We start from the raw sequence: 19,741 nt of genomic DNA, 5'->3' as shown, positions 1-19,741 counted from the left end.
ATTAATAACACTATATTAATATTACACTAATTACCCTCCGGCTCGAAGGACCAATTGTAACTGAGGGGTACAATTCCCTGACTGTATTACTAGATATGATACTTACTACCACTACCTTTGTACTTAATATTCGGCCACCCAGTACACGGCATAAATATATTATGATGAACACTGTCACGTAGATGAAACGGATCCAACACAAATGTACGAATTAGAAATAGGTCTTTATTTCTACACAGCGATGGTGTGTAGAGCAAGCACTTAATCAAATCAATCACATTTATGAATGGGAATTAGTATGCACTTTTATGGCAAGAGTATTCGTCGGTATATCAATAGAGAATGTCCAATCTCTGAAGGCGCAGGTGGTACATATACGACCTGGAATAGTTAAGGAATAAAAGCAATGATACTTTAATGATTATAGACTGGATACACTAGGGGGGGTTAATCCGGTCGCTTGTAAGCCGACAGGAGTAGGAAGGGGGGGGGGGGGTAGAATCCGGCTGCCTCATCCGGCCAAGGGTATCCCAGGTGAACCCACTGTAGTGCCGTTCAATGCGCCGGCGATCCTTGGACCACAGATGAAAGCAGATGGACTCTTTGTGGGCCGGCGTCCTCCGGTCCACGGAGGAGAGACGTGAAGCGACCTCGTCTTGCAGAGCGTCTCCTCACCTTGCGTCCTCTCCAGGGGGGGGGTTCCAACACACGGCAGTGTCGGGGGTCTTTATCCATGGAATAATCAACGTATACAAAGCATAATCCGTGCCGGGGAAGGCGGGCTGTCGTCGGTAGAATAATCCGGTATACAGGTCCACTCGCTCGTCGGCTCTGGGGCTCCTCGGGTGCAGCTTCACGTGGGGTCAACCACCCTGGATAAGCAGCCAGTTCTCTGCCCGAAACGATGGGGTACTGACTACGGTAGTATTCTCACCGCACAAAGCACTATATATTAACAGACTATTATTAGCTTAATAGACTACGTCCAACTCGACGATATAGTGCCAAATATGACTATTCAAATATTAATATACACGATGTCTCAATACCGATGGTAGGCGAACTTGGCCTTACTCCCACACGTGGCGTCGCGGGGAGGCTTTACGTCTGAGACTCTATTGGAGGGTAAGAAACTGGACTGAAAAAGGAAGTCCTACTTTAGTAGCGCAGTATATATACGCACTATGAACAAATAGTCCCATTAGTGGTGCGGTAGCCAGATTCCTACGCGGAACTAGGACTTGTTCGTACATGTTGAGCGGTACGTTTGAACTGGGTCTGGGGGGTATGGCAGCCTGGCACCAAGGTCTCGACCAATAGTAGAATGGAGACTATTATGGGATGTTCAGTAGGCTAGAATGGATATTCAATGCATATTGTACAAGGAATATACAAGGGATATCAAGGAATATTAGAGAATATACAAATACAATTAAATATATATATATAATAAATATATATATTCGGTTTAATCTGGCCCTTCACAACACATAGGTTACCATGGAATTATTGTTTTTTCAACATGGAAAGTTCTAGTTAGGTGTTACGAACCTCCATGTGAAATCTGATGTAAATACACCTTTTCCTCAGTGAGTGACAGCCATTTATTTGGATATTGTTCTGGGCGTTTTTTAGCAGACAATGTGAAAATATATCAATTTTGGTGTTGCTTCCAAATATGAACACACACACACACACACACACACACACACACACACAAACACATCGTCCGATACCAAGTGCCGATTCAAATAATTACTTTTACTGAAGAAATATAGACCTTAACCTACTAGCCAGTCCTGGGTTCTGAGACTGTCTATAGTCTATAGACCCAGACCATTCATTTGGGGCCCCGGGACAAAGGTGAAATGCAGGAAGTCGGTGGTTTTGCTTTGATTCCTGAGATGTTATACAGACCTCTTGACCTCTTGACCTCTTGGTATCTCTGGGATAATTTCCCAATATGGATTCCCTGTTTTAGCCTGGTGTCCGCCTGGTTTCCCAAAGACAACATCAGTGTGAGCTTTCTGCTCATCCGCTCCCAGTCTGTGGAATGTTCTCCCTGACAACCTGAGAGCACCACAGACCATGGATGCTTTTAAAAAGGGCCTCAAAAAGGCGGTTAGGTGGCCGAGCGGAGATTGCGTTCGTCACCAACCCCGGAGCTGTGAGCTGGATTCGCCTGTTCGAATCCAGCTCACAGCTCCGGGGTTGTCACCAGCTTGGCTGGCCGTCCGCACTAATACAATTGGCTGTATTAGAGGGTGGGAGAAGCTGGCGGGGTGGGTCCGGGTCGTTGTAAACAGCGACTCCTACAGTTCGGTCGGGGCGCCTGCTAAGCACGGATATGACCTGAGGGGGATAGTGTGGTCCTCCCACACGCTACGCCCTCTCAGTGAGAATCCGCGCTGCCAGGTGAAAAGAAGCGGTGATTGGCTGGACGTGTGTCGGAGGAAGCACGTGGTAGCCTCCACTCTCCCAGATGATCTGACTGTGGGGGGTAAGTGCGCAGCGACCAGGAAGGGATTGGGAATTGGCATACGACTAACATTGGGATGGGAGAAAATCGGAGGAAAATGGAGAAAAAAAAAAAAAAAAAAAAAAGGGCCTCAAAACACATATTTTTAATAGAGCCTTTTGTAGATTTGTATCTAGTTTTAGCTCCACACATTTTATGTTCTTTTACTCTTTTACTAATTTTAGCCCTTCACAGTTTATGTTATTTTTACAATTTTACTAGTTTTAGTCCTACTTATTTTATGTTCTTCTTTCTACTCTCTTACTAGTTTTTATGTTATTCTTCACTGTAGCGCCTTGCGATTTGTTCCACAAATATAAATCGCCCCTACAAATTGAATTTATTATTATAATTATTAATATTATTATTATTGATGCATGCCTGCTACTTATCAACAGCTTGACATTCTAAAAGTTTAAACATATTCAAATTGTGACACGTAACAGGTGTTCAAATCTATATTGTTGTGTTTTTCGTTTTCTTTTACCTAATGCCATTCTAATAGTCTAAAGGTTCCCGGGAGACTGAGATCATTGGTCGAGAGGGGCCGGTGGGCGTCGGCCAGGCGGGCGTGGTCCGAGCTCCATCAGGGTTAGTGATGGGTTTACCTGCTACAGCAACACCTGCACGCAAAGGTGAGGTGACCACGCACCACAGCTATCAGGGTTTAGCTCCACCCATCTCTACATGGTCAACCAATCAAAACACCAAACACAGTCACATGTAAAACCTTCCTTCTCATCCTTCATTATTTCCCATTCTTCATGATTGATGAACCCTTGCACTGTAGAACCATATACAGTAACTCCAACTATGAATGAACACAACACTCTAACTTACCACCTTTAGATAATAAAGTACTCAACCTCTACTGTCTATGAATGAACACAACACTCTAACTAACCATCTTTAGATAGTAAAGTACTCAACCTCTACTGTCTTTAACTATGAATGAACACAACACTCTACCTTACCATCTTTAGATAATAAAGTACTCAACCTCTACTGTCTTTAACTGTTTAAGTTTAAGTTTATTTGGATCCCCATTAGCCACAGCAGTGCTGGGGCTATTCTTCCTGGGGTCCATAACACATAAAATACAGTTACAGACGTATACACTCACAACATTTACATGTCATACAGACAATTAAAACAACAATAAAAACCCTTATACACTCATACCATTTACATGACATACAGACCATTAAAACAACAATAAAAACCCTTATACACTCACAACATTTACATGTCATACAGACAATTAAAACAACAATAAAAACCCTAATCAAATTCATAATACAAGATAAAAATATCAGACACATACATTTTCATTTACGTACACACTATCTATTAGGGAATGTCAATTTCTTTGGTTGAAAATGTTGTTTTACCACGATTTTGAAACGGCATTTACTATTCTCCTGCTTAACATAACTGTGAATGAACACAACACTCTACCTTACCACCTTTAGATAATAAAGTACTCAACCTCTACTGTCTTTAACTATGAATGAACACAACACTCTAACTAACCATCTTTAGATAATAAAGTACTCAACATCTACTGTCTTTAACTATGAATGAACACAACACTCTACCTTACCATCTTTATATAATAAAGTACTCAACCTCTACTGTTTTTAACTATGAATGAACACAACACTCTACCTTACCATCTTTAGATAATAAAGTACTCAACCTCTACTGTCTTTAACTGTGAATGAACACAACACTCTACCTTACCACCTTTAGATAATAATGTACTCAACCTCTACTGTCTTTAACTATGAATGAACACAACACTCTAACTTACCATCTTTAGATAATAAAGTACTCAACCTCTACTGTCTTTAACTATGAATGAACACAACACTCTAACTTACCACCTTTAGATAATAAAGTACTCAACCTCTACTGTCTTTAACTATGAATGAACACAACACTCTAACTTACCACCTTTAGATAATAAAGTACTCAACCTCTACTGTCTTTAACTATGAATGAACACAACACTCTTACTTACCATCTTTAGATAATAAAGTACTCAACCTCTACTGTCTTTAACTGTGAATGAACACAACACTCTACCTTACCATCTTTAGATAATAAAGTACTCAACCTCTACTGTCTTTAACTATGAATGAACACAACACTCTAACTTACCACCTTTAGATAATAAAGTACTCAACCTCTACTGTCTTTAACTATGAATGAACACAACACTCTAGCTTACCATCTTTAGATAATAAAGTACTCAACCTCTACTGTCTTTAACTATGAATGAACACAACACTCTAACTTACCACCTTTAGATAATAAAGTACTCAACCTCTACTGTCTTTAACTATGAATGGACACAACACTCTTACTTACTGTACCGTCTTCAGAGGATAAAGTTTGAAAACGCTGTTCCTCTGTAAAAATGTAAAACAGAGTTCTATGTTTTTTTGTCGTCAGGTTCTTATGACGTTGCTTCTTCTCTCCTTCTCTGTCCGTCTCCCAAACCCCTTTCCCCCCCCCCCCCCCCTTCCCCCCTCCAGATCGGGGTGTATCGTGGGAAGGTCCAGAGGAGGAGGAGGAGGAGGAGGAGGATGAGGAGGAGGAGGATGAGGCGGAGAAGGAGGAGCCCATCTACTCCGTACCCAGGAAGGACCGTCACAAGTTCACCATCGACAACTTCGTCCTGCACAAGATGCTGGGAAAAGGCAGCTTCGGCAAGGTACTGGAGGAGGAGGGAGAGGGACGAGATATATCCACACCGGTCTGTACTTACCTGCACATAGTCCTTTACTATAGTATCTGTACATATCCTACTCTTACTAGTTACACTGCTGGCCAGTATGACTTACTAACCTTACTACTGTCTTTATACTTGTATCACTGTACATATTATACTACAACTCTGTACATACACAGAGAAGTAATAAGAATCTACAACACTTGTTTCAAGTTGTACTGGAGCACTTCATTCATTGATTGGTCGTAATACTGGGACACTTAATACTGAGGCCTTGCATGGGCTGTTAGTGTAGTTTTCTTCCAGCATGGCTGACTGTAACCGTTGGTAACCATTTTTAAAAGAAAATACCAAATTTCTGTGCAGTGCTAAAGTAGGTAGAACATTGGAACAGCGTGATATTACTATTCTACTGTGATGTGTTTACAAGATCCAGTAATACGTTTATTATGTTAATAAACTATTATGTTTTGTTTTCTCAAATGTCACCACATAGCAACCAATTGTCCGTTAACATACAAAATAATGCCATACAAAATAACAGTTGCTATGATACAGGCAGCCATGTTGGAAGAAAGAGGACTACGTTTGAATGATAGTTTTAGAAATGAAATAGTTATTTATTATTAATAAAGATAAACAAATAAAATAAATAATCAATAAGCAACAACCACTCTTCTGTTACTCTGAATTGTACGCACAAATGTGATTAAAATATCAAAAGCAAGACCAAAATATTGTGTTCCAGCTCAACCCTTAGCTTACTTTAAAGGGGAACTATTTTACTATTTCTTTCACTATTTGGGCACTTTTACACAATTCCTGTGAGTCTATGGAACACCTCTGTAATATATATATTTTTTTTATTCATTGTTTTGTATTTCTAATCAAGTCCTCAAAAACAGCATTTTTCTACCTCAAGATCTCGAGCTGTTTTGAGCCTGGGCTCCTAAACCACTGCGCGTTCTGGTTCACCTGAACATTAACATGCAGCAGTGTCTTTATGACATCATAGGGCACATTTTCAAATGACAAAAGTTCAGTGAGGGTGAATATTGTGAGAGGAGAATTGGAAGAATGCGCCAATATGAGAATTTTGAGACATAGATCATATTAATATAAGTTCACATAGCTAGGAAACAATGCTAAACACTCAAAAAGGCCATTTATAAGATAGTTCCCCTTTAAAAAAAAAAACCATCTATAATACTAATTTCTCAAGACACTACCCAGGGATAATGCACCATGATGATTTGGCTCCATCTGGTGGTGGAAGCGGTTCACGCTGGAGCCTTGCAGGACAGGTTCCATGTCATTACCGTTCACACCAGACCAGGGCAGACAGGGGGACATTTCACAAATGTAATGCCCTGAATCGTCACTTCCCTGTGGGTTTGCACCTCATCGTCTTCCCTCAGAAATTATGAAATCCCTGCACACTGTTTCGTTATCCCATCATTACCTTATCATCTTATCAAAAGCACATGTGTTATTATCTGTTTATCTTATGTGAAGTCTTTATTTGTCATGCAGCAACACACACATGCAAGATGGGCGACACACAGGAACACACACACACATGCATTGAGTCGCAGATGAAATGTGTCTCTGCACTTGACCCATCCCGTCGTCCTTCCCCCCCAAGGGCAGCCGGGAGCAGACATGGGACAAATCCAAGTGCTCCTGTCCGTCATCTTCAGGGTGTTAGCGATCTGTTCTGACAGCGTTAGCGATCTGTTCTGCAGGTTTTTTCATTGGGTTTATATCTTTTTCTGGAGGGGAAACCCTTGCGAGCACGGGGAGAACACGCAAACTCCACACAGAAAGGCCTGGGAGATACCCCACATGGGTACCTGGCAACGCGGTAACCTGGTCCCCAAGTGGGAATCGAACCCAGGACGTCTTGCTGTGAGGCGACAGTGTTAACCACTACACCACGTGCTGTGAGGAGACTGTGTTAACCACTACACCACCATGCTGTGAGGAGACAGTGTTAACCACTACACCACTGTGCTGTGAGGAGACAGTATTAACCACTATACCACCGTGCTGTGAGGAGACAGTGTTAACCACTACACCAACGTGCTGTGAGGAGACAGTGTTAACCACTACACTGTTAACCACTACACCACCGTGCTGTGAGGAGACAGTGTTAACCACTACACCACCGTGCTGTGAGGAGACAGTGTTAACCACTAGACCACCGTGCTGTGAGGAGACAGTGTTAACCACTACACCACCGTGCTGTGAGGAGACAGTGTTAACCACTACACCACCGTGCTGTGAGGAGACAGTGTTAATCACTACACCACTACACCACCGTGCTGTGAGGAGACAGTGTTAACCACTACACCACCGTGCTGTGAGGAGACAGTGTTAACGTTGGGTTATGGCTATAACCAAGTTCTGTTAGTATAGCGACGCTCGGCATCGCTCTCTGCACTATCTCGCATACGTGCATGCGCACTGAATAAAGACCACAATGTACCTTTAATCCCAATATTTGTCTGACCACACCCCTATCAGCTTACCCATATAAGCAGGGGTGGGGCCACCCACTCTCCTCCTTCCCAAGCTTTCGCCACAAGGCGAGGTCAAAGGCTGCAGCGGCGTCGGATGCCGAGCGTCGCTATACTAACAGAACTTGGTTATAGCCATAACCCAACGTTCTGTATCGTATCGCTCTCGCTCGGCATCGCTCTCTGCACAAGGGAGGCCGAGCGAGAGCCAACGGCCGACAAATACACCCCGCTGACAGCCCCCCACAAACCATCAGAACAGGGAGGGCCGAGCCCCCCCGACCCACCCTAATGGCGGGCACCCCCCCTATTAGGGGCTTCACGGGAGGGCGACGGACCCGACCGTGCGAAGAGGCACTCAAGCAACTCAACGCACAGGGTGAGCAGACCGTGGCTTGACCCCACGACTACACACACGCACAACCCGCATGCCACCCGGGAACGAACGGAGGAACAACCTCGTTACTGCCCCCAGAATCACGGGGTCAAGGGCAAACCCAACCCCGTGGCAAGGCCGTAGCAGCGGAGCACGAAGGAAGACCCAGACCCACCAAAAGGACTGGACTCCCTAGAATGGGGGCCCGGAGAAGTCCATGATGCCAGCATCAAGACCCCACCAGGTGGGCACGTAGTGCCCCGCCCCCCACATCGCCAGCGTATTCGGACAAAGGCCCCTCAGTTACTGCACCTGGTATTCCCAGGCGGAATCCCATCCAAGTACTAACCAGGCCAGAACCTGCTTAGCCTCCGAGATCGGACGAGATCGGGCGTGTTCAGGTTGGTATGGCCGTAAGCCGAGCGGGCCCCGTCCCCCCAATAGTACACCGCCTGGCACACTGACCCTGCAGAACAGGCAGTCAGCATGGCCGTAAGCACACAAAAAAGGTTAACCAACGGAAGCAGGCAGCGCACCGGGGAAAAACCAGGCAACAGGCTGTTAACCCTAGCCTGGAGACTGCGGACGAGACAGGCGCCAGAGGGGACAGCTGAACACAGCCGCCCCGGCGGAAGGAGCGTAAGCTGGCGGTGTTGCATGACCAAGCCTCCATTTAAAAACCCCCACCCAGAGGGGTCGAGGCAGAGAAGGCTGACACGATTGGCAGACGTCATGAACGTGCAGGGGCACCCTCAAACGGTGAACCCGGGAGTTGACACTGCTCCAACACACCAGGGAATCAACCACCTCGGTGTTACCCAATGCGGTGGTTGTTCCTATAACCCCTCAAGAAAAAACTCCAAAACACACCTGCGGGTATACACCGGCTATACCGCAGTACAAGTGTTTCAGTTTCCAAAAAGGGTTAACCCAGGCCTACGGGTCGCAAACATCACTTCGGACCGGGCCTGGCGGTACGGGAAGCACAGGGTCACCAGAGGAGGTCAAAAAACCACCCCCACAGGCCCCTCTTCGCCATGCGTGAGAGAGGAGCGAAAAATAATGGAGAACCAGCCCCTAAGCACACCGTACCTGGTATTCCCCGGCGGTCTCCCAACCAAGTACTAACCAGGACCAACCTGTGTAGCGGCCGAGATCCGACGAGATCGAGCGCGTACAGAATGGCATGGCTGTAAGCCATGACGACAGTGCTGAGTAAAAACATACCCAACCAGGGTCTCCATAGCGCTTAACCCTGTGACACCCAGACCGACCTGGCATTTTTCCCCCTGAAAAAAGCCCAAGTCCCTCAGGGTACCAGAACAGCAGATCTGCATCCCCGGCGGACAACGGGTTCAACTGATCTGGACCAGCGTGACCAGAACCAATCCCGTGCCCTAACCACGCCGACATGCCTACTCCAGGAGAAGGGCAGATATGCGTGTTGATCTTAACATGAAAAGAAGGCGCCACCCAGACGTTCGGACGAACCGCGCCTGGTGGCCCACCCCAAGGGCGTGAGACCCCACCACATATGTTCAGATCCATCCCGTCATCATCCCCCAGACATGAACGAGAATCCGTCGACAACCCACCCAGGTCATGGGATGTGGTCGTCGGAAGAGGAAAAACCCCCATCTCAGTTGCTTTATAAAAACGCTGTTTCAACCACAAGCAACCAAGGCGTGCCAGTCAATCGCCTGTTTACAGCGAGCTAGCACTATACGTGCGTCGGGACACACCCCCATCAATGAACAGGCTATTTAGACCTGTCATTGAATCCCCAAGGCGCCCAGGGGAACGACAAGAGGGGTGTGACACTCCCTAACTCCAACACTTCTGGAATAGAAAGAAGGAAGCATCAACAGTATGTATCCCAGTCTACACAGCCGGGGTAAAAAATGTTCACATTTTTACATCCCACCACCCTCCCATAGGAAAGAGACGGGGATCCCCAGAGAGACTTCCCACGCGAGCTGTACAGATTGAAAAGAATATATTGCACCTTGAGCCATGTAAAAAACTGGTTTTAGGGCCTCCGGGGAAGAGGCACTGAACCCATACACACTCAATAAACGAATTGAATCGAATATACATACAATAGAAAAGGACCCTTCTAGAGGGTCCACTCACTTTGACAATCTGAGGAGGAAGGCTCTGTACTCTGATGGAGGCTTCCTCACATGGAAGAAGGAGTCCGAACTCACAGAAGGCCTGAATAGGCGCTTGGTGAGGAGGAGCCCTGACCATCCCCCCTGAAAACAGATCCATCACATGGACCTGAACAGCACACGGAAGTCCTACCAACAGAGACGCGCACGGTGACGTACTCTATGGCGGGGGAATTCCTGCGGTGCACACGCCCAATATACCAGGCCGTGGGACCAGGAACTCCCTCCCCCCCCCCCCCCCCCCCCCCCCCCCGTAACGTGCCGAACCGCCACGTGACGGGAACCTTGAAGGACAGGGGGTGTACCCCTGACCGACAGAACAACGGGGAGAGGAAAGGTTACCAGTTCACCCCTTTACGACCCCACACCCATGATACGATGTAACGACAAAAAGAGAATATGACACAGTCATAGTCAGCTCTATGAAGCGTTTCACAGCTCCACACAGCGCATGAGCTAACCTGCTATCTGATTTTTACTAAGGAAAAACACAGAATAGAGAGGGCTCTAAGAACCCCGGTCCAACATACACATGTGCTTCTGTGGCCAGTACAACCCAGTTGTAGGTCACATGACACACACAACCCATCATCACCTACAAAAAATGGCAAAAACACTCAACAGAGGAACGCCGTTTTTTTCACAATGAGAGAATACATCATTCTTGATTAGTATCGACCACAGGCCTTGCTAAGCACACATGACAGCAACCAAACCAATTTCCCTTTAGGAAATAAGTTTCTCCAGCAGATTTAGCACAACCTCAGCAATCAAGCTAAGAGTTACATCGTATCCCTACCACACAAAAGACACAATTAATGCACAACATGTCTGATAGGAGGATGAAAAAGTCCCCAGGGAACCGGGGGGGAAACACAATCCTCCTATTTTACCCTCAATACGGCCAGTTAAAACAGGAAAACCTGTTAATGTGTGAACACACTGTTCATTGTCATTACAGTCTGAGAAAGAACATTCTTTTACTCACTTGTCACCAAGCATAGCTTCATAGGTTAGTTACCTTAGTTGTGAGTACACGGTGCATATAAACACCATGATGTTTCTCACACAACAACCAGATCATTCCCCGATTTGCACGGAGAAGCTAACTGCCAGTGACAAAAACAGCTCACACATAACCCGCAACGTATCCTAAATGCATTGTAGCAACACACGTTTTGGGAAAAACACCGTTATTCACAATACATTTAGCAAAGTAAAACCAGAAGACGTGTTATGAGGTCTGGTCAACCCCGTTCCTACCCGGAACGCAGATCAGCGAAGTGCAGTCACAGACACCGTAGAAACACAGCCGCTCCTGTGTTGTCCGAACTGGGCAGCGTCACCGCCCCAACCCGCACTACAGTCCCCTGTTGATGCAACCTTGCCGTCCTGGCTCAGGGCAGGGTCGACGAAACATCCCCTGTCAAGGATGACGTCGTGGTCAAGAGTGTAAAACATGTTAAAATCAAAGCACGTTCAACAGAATAGCATCAAGCTAACGGCTGCTCCAACCGTTCGGGTGCTACTGCTTCTGCTCGCGACACGCCGAGCTAACGACGCACGCGATCAGAAGCGAGCTCACGGCGGCGCGCGAGAAGCTAAGCTACCCCGCGCCAGCCATGGCCATAGCAGCAAGCTAACGTTACCTAGCGACCACGACATGCTAGCCCCGCAGCTAACAGCTGACTGGCTAATAGTAGGCCCTAAGCAGGCCATGCCGCGATCCAGCAGGCTAACGCAGCAGTTAACAGCTGACTGGCTAACCGTAAGCTATGAACATGTAAACAATGACATAACACTCACCCAGACAGGCCGCCGTTCTGAACCTCTCCTCACTTTTTAAGAGAAAAGAGAAAACAAGATGTCAACACCGCTTCACAACGGTGACTTTACCACATCCGACGGAATCAGCACAGTACCAACTGGCCTGTGTAGCTGACTTTGAACATGAATCTGCCGCTATCGCACATTACATGCACATATCCCCTCGTGAAGGAATACTCTCATTTGGATATGAAAGATGGGGCCTTAACACGGTGACAGAGAGAATCCACTCGTCCAGAACACACAGGGATCACCAGTGTCAATGGTCGCGGCCCACTAGTTAAAACTACAATGGTCTTCAGACCAAGGCCTTCTGTCGCCTAGGTGGCTAAACAAAGGACCCTAGCCTGGGGCCGGTTTCCATAAACTTTGTCAAGTAGCCCCCATAGCACTAACAGACAAGTGGAGCCCGCCAGCAAACACTACTCACCCAACCTGGAACGCACCGCTTCTCACAACAGCGGCATGTCCGACAGTTCAGCTGTGGCCTGACAGGTTTCACCCCAACAAACACAGCAAGGAACTGCAGTTGAGAAGCATGCAGCGGCGTGCTCCCAATACGAAAACCGGTGGAGGGTTTTTAGAATGATCATCATCTTCCAGACACTCCAGTACGAAGACAATATCGCCGTATTTTCTCGAAAATAGTGAGAGAGAAAATAAAGATATGATGTCAACGTATCCTTGTTTCCCAAAGCTGCTCCTAAACCTTTCTTCCATCATGGTGTCAAGTGTGGGGATCTACCGAGGCACTTCTTCCTTGTGGTGAAAGCGAGAAGGAGGAGAGTGGGTGGCCCCACCCCTGCTTATATGGGTAAACTGATAGGGGTGTGGTCAGACAAATATTGGGATTAAAGGTACATTGTGGTCTTTATTCAGTGCGCGTGCACGTATGCGAGATAGTGCAGAGAGCGATGCCGAGCGAGAGCGATACGATACAGAACCACTACACCACCGTGCTGTGAGGAGACAGTGTTAACCACTACACCACGTGCTGTGAGGAGACAGTGTTAACCACTACACCACCGTGCTGTGAGGAGACAGTGTTAACCACTACACCACCATGCTGTGAGGAGACAGTGTTAACCACTACACCACTGTGCTGTGAGGAGACAGTGTTAACCACTACACCACGTGCTGTGAGGAGACAGTGTTAATCACTACACCACCGTGCTGTGAGGAGACAGTGTTAACCACTACACCACCGTGCTGTGAGGAGACAGTGTTAACCACTACACCGTGCTGTGAGGAGACAGTGTTAACCACTACAGTGTTAACCATTACACCGTGCTGTGAGGAGACAGTGTTAACCACTACACCACTACACCACCGTGCTGTGAGGAGACAGTGTTAACCACTACACCACTACACCACCGTGCTGTGAGGAGACAGTGTTAACCACTACACCACTACACCACCGTGCTGTGAGGAGACAGTGTTAATCACTACACCACCATGCTGTGAGGAGACAGTGTTAACCACTACACCACCGTGCTGTGAGGAGACAGTGTTAACCACTACACCACCGTGCTGTGAGGAGACAGTGTTAACCACTACACCACCGTGCTGTGAGGAGACAGTGTTAACCACTACACCACCGTGCTGTGAGGAGACAGTGTTAACCACTACACCACCGTGCTGTGAGGAGACAGTGTTAACCACTACACCACCGTGCTGTGAGGAGACAGTGTTAACCACTACACCACTGTGCTGTGAGGAGACGGTGTTAACCACTACACCACCGTGCTGTGAGGAGACAGTGTTAACCACTACACCACCATGCTGTGAGGAGACAGTGTTAACCACTACACCACTGTGCTGTGAGGAGACGGTGTTAACCACTACACCGTGCTGTGAGGCGACAGTGTTAACCACTACACCACTGTGCTGTGAGGAGACAGTGTTAACGTAAGGTTATGTATATAACCAAGTTCTATGAATACTGGTGACGCTCAGCGTCATTTTGCACTAACCTCACTTCGTGCCTAGCACTGAATAAAAAACTCCACAATGTACCTTTACATACTGTACCGACATCCGTCTGGCCACACCCTTATCCGCTTACCTTCATAAGCAGGTGTGTGGTCTCCTACTCGCCTCCTTCCCAAACTTTCACCACAAGGTGAGGTCAAGGGCCGCAGTGGCGTCCTGACGCTGAGTGTCACCAGTATTCATAGAACTTGGTTATATACATAACCTTACGTTCTATTTCATTCTGGTTTCCGCTCAGCGTCATTCTGCACAACAGGAGCTGAGCGGAAGCCAGAAGCTCGACAAATGTACCCCGCTGAGGCCCCCCACAACCATCAGACCGGAGAGGACCGAGCCCCCCGACCCTCCCTAATGGAGGGATACCCTCCCTATTGGAGGACGGGAGGGAGACGGATCCGACCGTGCGAAGAGGAACTCGAGCAACTCAACGCACAGGGTGAGCAGACCGTGGCTTGACCCCACGACTACACACACGCACAACCCGCATGCCACCAGGGAACGAACGGAAGGAACAACCCTCGTTACTGCCCCCAAAAACACGGAGTCAAGAGCAAACTCAACCCCGTGGCAAGGCCGTAGCAGCGGAGCGCGAAGGAAGACCCGGACCCCCTGAAGGGACTGGATCCCCTGGAAAAGGGGGGCCCGGAGGCCTGTAGCTGTTCCGCAACCGTTCCTATTTCCGGGGTAGGCCCCGACAGGCCACGCCCCGCGGCAGCCCTAGGACGCGGCAACGAGGCTGCTGTGGTTCACAGGTGCTTTCCGCCTTCAACGCCGCCCGCAGCATTAGGAAGGAGTTCGCGGCGCCTTTCACATCGCAGTGCAATAATATATATACTAATATATACTAATATACAATACGGCTCACTTTTCCCACTTCAATGACAGAGCCGCTGTTTAATAATATTGTCGCGGCGGAGCTCCGTCGCGGCAGCATTATGTAGCAGTAATCCCCCCTTTTTTACCATCGACTAACTAGCTCAATTGGTAACGCTGCTTGGCTGTGGATCCTATGGTCCGTTTGTGACAAGTTCGATTCCCTTAAAAAAATTTTTCTTTTTTTTTTAACGTGCATTGCACTATAGCGTATTGTATATTGTATATTGTATGGTACAGTAACGGTCTCTGGAGCGCAACAGTAAGAAGCATTTGCACTGCAACGCATACACCTTACTGTAAATTGTACCTCTGTACCATACAATATACAATATACAATACGCTATAGTGCAATGCACGTTAAAAAAAAAAAAATATTTAAGGGAATCAAACTTGTCACAAACGGACCATAGGATCCACAGCCAAGCAGCGTTACCAATTGAGCTAGTTAGTCAATGGTAAAAAGGGGGGATTACTGCTACATAATGCTGCCGCGACGGAGCTCCGCCGCGACAATATTATTAAACAGTGGCTCTGTCATTGAAGTGGGAAAAGTGAGCCGTATTGTATATTAGTATATATTAGTATATATATTATTGCACTGCGATGTGAAAGACGCCGCGAACTCCTTCCTAATGCTGCGGGCGGCGTTGAAGGCGGAAAGCGCCTGTGAACCACAGCAGCCTCGTTGCCGCGTCCTGGGGCTGCCGCGGGGCGTGGCCGCGGCGGGTCACGTGCCTGTCGGGGCCAATCAGGCCTACCCCGGAAATAGGAACGGTTGCGGAACAGCTACAGGCGGCCCGGAGAGGTCAATGACGCCAAGCATCAAGACCTCACCAGGCGGTCACTTAGTGACACCGCCCCCCACATCGCCAGCGTATTCGGACAGGGCCCCTCCAAGAGCGGGCCCTTCCCCCCACTAGTACGCCGCCTGGCACACTGACCCTGCAACACAGGCAGTCAGCATGGCCGTAACTTTGAAGCACTCAAAAGGTTAACCATAACGGAAGCAGGCAGCGCACCGGGGAAACCAGGCAGCAGGCTGTAGACCCGAGCCTGGAGCACTGCGGACGAGACAGGCGCCAAAGGGGTCAACTGAAAACAGCACCCCGGCGGAAGGGGTGTATGCTGGCATTGTTGCGCACCATGACAAAGCCTCCATCAAAAAAAAACCACCCAGAGGGGTCGAGGCAGAGAAGGCTGACACGATTGGCAGACGTCATGAACGTGCAGGGGCACACTCAACCGGGTAACCCGGGAGTTGACTCTGCTCCAACACACCAGGGAATCAACCACCCTCTTGGTACCACATACGGTGGTTGTTCCTATAACCCCTCAAGAAAAACTCCAAAACACACCTGCGGGTATACACCAGCTATACCGCAGTACAAGTGTTTCAGTTTCCAAAAAGGGTTATTCCAGGCCTACGGTTTCAACGAAACATTACTTCGGACCAGACCCGGCGGCTCGGGAAGCACACAGGGTTACCAGAGGAGGTCCAGAAGACCACCCCAACAGCCCCCTCTTCGCCATGCGTGAGAGAGGAGCGAAAGTTTGCGACTGCCGCCGCCGCCATGAGCTCGGGGAACAAAGCACGCAGTTCCCCCTGCATACTTTCCCGCACCGAGCTCGCGTCCCTCACATGCAGCAGACTACTGGTTAAGGAGCCACATTCTGATGTGGCTGATAGCAGGGCATCCCGCCGCCGAGTCGGAGGTTCTAACCCAACATCTGTGTACGAGGAATCCCAAGGAGACATCTCACCCCCCTCCAATGTTACCTGGACGGGCGGGGGACATGTCTCCACCGGGGCTTCGAACAAGAACCCGTCCGCTTCTACCATGTAGTCCTCTGTTTCCATCGGCCATGGAGAATCAGACGCATCCTCATCCGGCTCCAGCAACTCACCAAAACCAGGCCGTTTGCGTCTACAAGCCACCATCTTGCGACGGGAGCGAGCTGACGCAAAAAGTTTGCGTCTCAAATCCCCCGCAACCAGAGGAGCCTGCACCCCAACAGCGGACGACTCCCCGGAAGCAGAGGAACCAGAGCCGGAACCAGGCCATCGCACAGGAGACGCCGCTGGTGCACCAGCTCCTTGGAGAGGCAAACTATCCATCGGATGCCTACCGGGCGTGGCTACCGACCACGAGAGAGGCCTCAACCCCGCTCCAAGACGCACGACAGAGGAGGCAATGGAGAACCGCTGGTGAAGGGTGACGTTGCGAGCGCGACCCTCCGAGGTAAACATTATGACTTAGCTTTTTTCTTTTTAAATATATGAGAGAAGAAAAAAGCACGAAAAAATTTAAACACGTATCAACTTTCTTCGACTAAACAACCTTGTCAAGTGTGGGTATATACCAAGGCACTTCCTTGTGGTGAAAGTGAAGAAGGAGGCGAGTAGGTGACCACACACCTGCTTATGAAGGTAAGCGGATAGGGGTGTGGCCAGACGGATGTCAGTATGTAAAGGTACATTGTGGAGTTTTTTATTCAGTGCTAGGCGCGTAGTGAGGTTAGTGCAGAATGACGCTGAGCGGAAACCAGAATGAAATAGAACCACTACACCACTGTGCTGTGAGGAGACGGTGTTAACCACTACACCGTGCTGTGAGGCGACAGTGTGCGTGGTCTACAACACTGTGCAGTAGATCACGTCTTAACTCTGATCCAGATTACAGCAATTATTCGGAAAGAAATCAGTTTGGACAATATATGATGTGATATTCTCTGAGGTGATGGCTGACTATAATTGTAGTGCTTAACTATACAGTAAAATGTTATTCTGCTGAGAGAACATCCTATATTATGTATGAGTAAAACATAAAAAAAAATATTCAAAAAATTATATCTTGCAGCATATTCTAAATATATATTTTTTATATTAAAATATATTTAGTTTTTAAGAATTTGTAAAGGGGGCAGCTAAGTGGCGCAGTGGGCAAGGCGCTCGCCACTAACGCAGGATATGCTGGGTTCGAGCCCAGCTCTCGGCGTTGGCTGGTCGTTCATACTAATACAATTGGCAGTATTAGGGGGTGGGAAAGCCGGTGGGTGGGGATCGGACGTTGTGGACAGCGACTCCTACAGGTTGGTTGGTGCGCCCGCATGTACAGCAGAATCAGGAAGTATCGGGGGCAGCGTGAGCCTTCCACGCGTTACTCCTCGCCACTGAGAAATTGCGCTGTGCTGTACCGGAGGGGACACGTGATGCAAGGCTTCGTCCACATTACAGCCGACCAGTGGGAGGCATGGTCTAACAACGTTTGAGACAGGGGAGGGTAGAATTGGATAATACAAAATTGGGATGGGAGGAAAATAGAAAAATGGGGAGAAAAAGTAGATTTTGTAGAGGTAAATAAGCATGTGCTTCAGCCTATTCCTTTTCTTCGGTCATTGATTTTGGATTTTGTGTGTGAGCTTACGTTGAAATTATGTACATTTGTGATATTATTATTCTTTTTTTTTAGTCCACACAAGTGTGTTTTTGATTTATCTGTAAACAAGACCGAAAAATAAACTTCATTCATTCATACTATTATTGTTTTTTTCAATCGTTTTTATTGATAATTGTAACTGTGTGGATGTACATCATGTGACGACTAAATAAACATAACCATAAACACAGAGGGTGATTCTCTCTGTGTCGGCAGGTGTTCCTGGCGGAGATGAAGAGCAGCAGTCAGTTCTTCGCCCTGAAGGCCTTGAAGAAGGACGTGGTGCTGATGGACGATGACGTGGAGTGTACCATGGTGGAGAGGAGGGTGCTGTCTCTGGCCTGGGAGCACCCCTTCCTCACCCACCTGCACTGCACCTTCCAGACCAAGGTACCACACACACACACACACACACACACACACACACACACACACACACACACACACACACACACACACACACACACTCACTCTACTGCACCTTCCAGACCAAGGTACCACACACACACACACACACACACACACACACACACACACACACACACACACACACACACACACACACACACACACACTCACTCAAACATGTTACCTGGACATACTGTATGCATGCACATTTCTGACAGCACTTTTATGCATACATGTAGCATGTACACACACTGCACGTGTACACACAAATACAAACACACATATTCACACTGTACATGTATATACACACACACACACACACACACACACACACACACACACACACACTGCACGTGCGCTCACACAGACACACCCTCGTCATTTCTGACCTCTGTGTGTGTGTGCGTGCGTGTGTGTGTGTGTGTGTGTGTGTTCCTCAGGACAACCTGTTCTTTGTGATGGAGTATCTGAACGGAGGAGACCTCATGTTCCACATCCAGAGCTGCCACAAGTTCGACCTGCTAAGATCCACGTACGTCAGACTCCAGCGTTACCGTAGCAACATCAACAGTATTTATTAGATTAGATCAGGGCGGTCGGGTGGCGTAGCGGAGATTGCGCTTTGCACCAATGCAAGAGGCTGCTGTCTCGACTCCCGGAGTCAGCATTGCCCTGCGGCTTGGGCCGATCATCATACTAACTCGTTTGGCTGAGTTAGGGGGAGGGAAGTCGTGGGTGGTAATCTGGCGTTGTGGACAGCCAGATTACAGGTCAGGTCTGGGCGCCTGCTCAGCAAAAGGCAGAAAATGGTGAAGGCAGCGTGACCTCCCACGCGTTACGCTTCACCAATGAGAGTCCTCGCTGCCAGGTGAAAAAAGAG

The 19,741-nt window shown here is 48.0% G+C and overlaps 1 protein-coding gene across 1 annotated transcript in view; it reads left to right on the top strand.

Moving 5' to 3' along the window:
- The window catches only part of prkcq (protein kinase C, theta), a gene marked incomplete at its 3' end in the record, with an annotated part of 111,556 nt that overhangs the window by 76,314 nt on the left and 15,501 nt on the right, over positions 1-19,741 (top strand). The window contains exons 9-12 of the mRNA XM_084330193.1: positions 3,024-3,153; positions 5,059-5,237; positions 18,670-18,843; positions 19,302-19,393. Of these exons, the coding sequence (XP_084186319.1) occupies positions 3,024-3,153; positions 5,059-5,237; positions 18,670-18,843; positions 19,302-19,393 (575 nt within the window). The remainder of the gene's footprint in view (positions 1-3,023; positions 3,154-5,058; positions 5,238-18,669; positions 18,844-19,301; positions 19,394-19,741) is intronic.

The sequence above is a fragment of the Notolepis coatsorum genome, assembly GCF_963971535.1.
Source record: "Notolepis coatsorum genome assembly, chromosome: 15".
NCBI classification, from domain to species: domain Eukaryota; kingdom Metazoa; phylum Chordata; class Actinopteri; order Aulopiformes; family Paralepididae; genus Notolepis; species Notolepis coatsorum.
The sequence above is the reverse complement of the archived record's forward strand: the minus strand, read 5'-3'. Positions and strand labels throughout refer to the sequence as shown.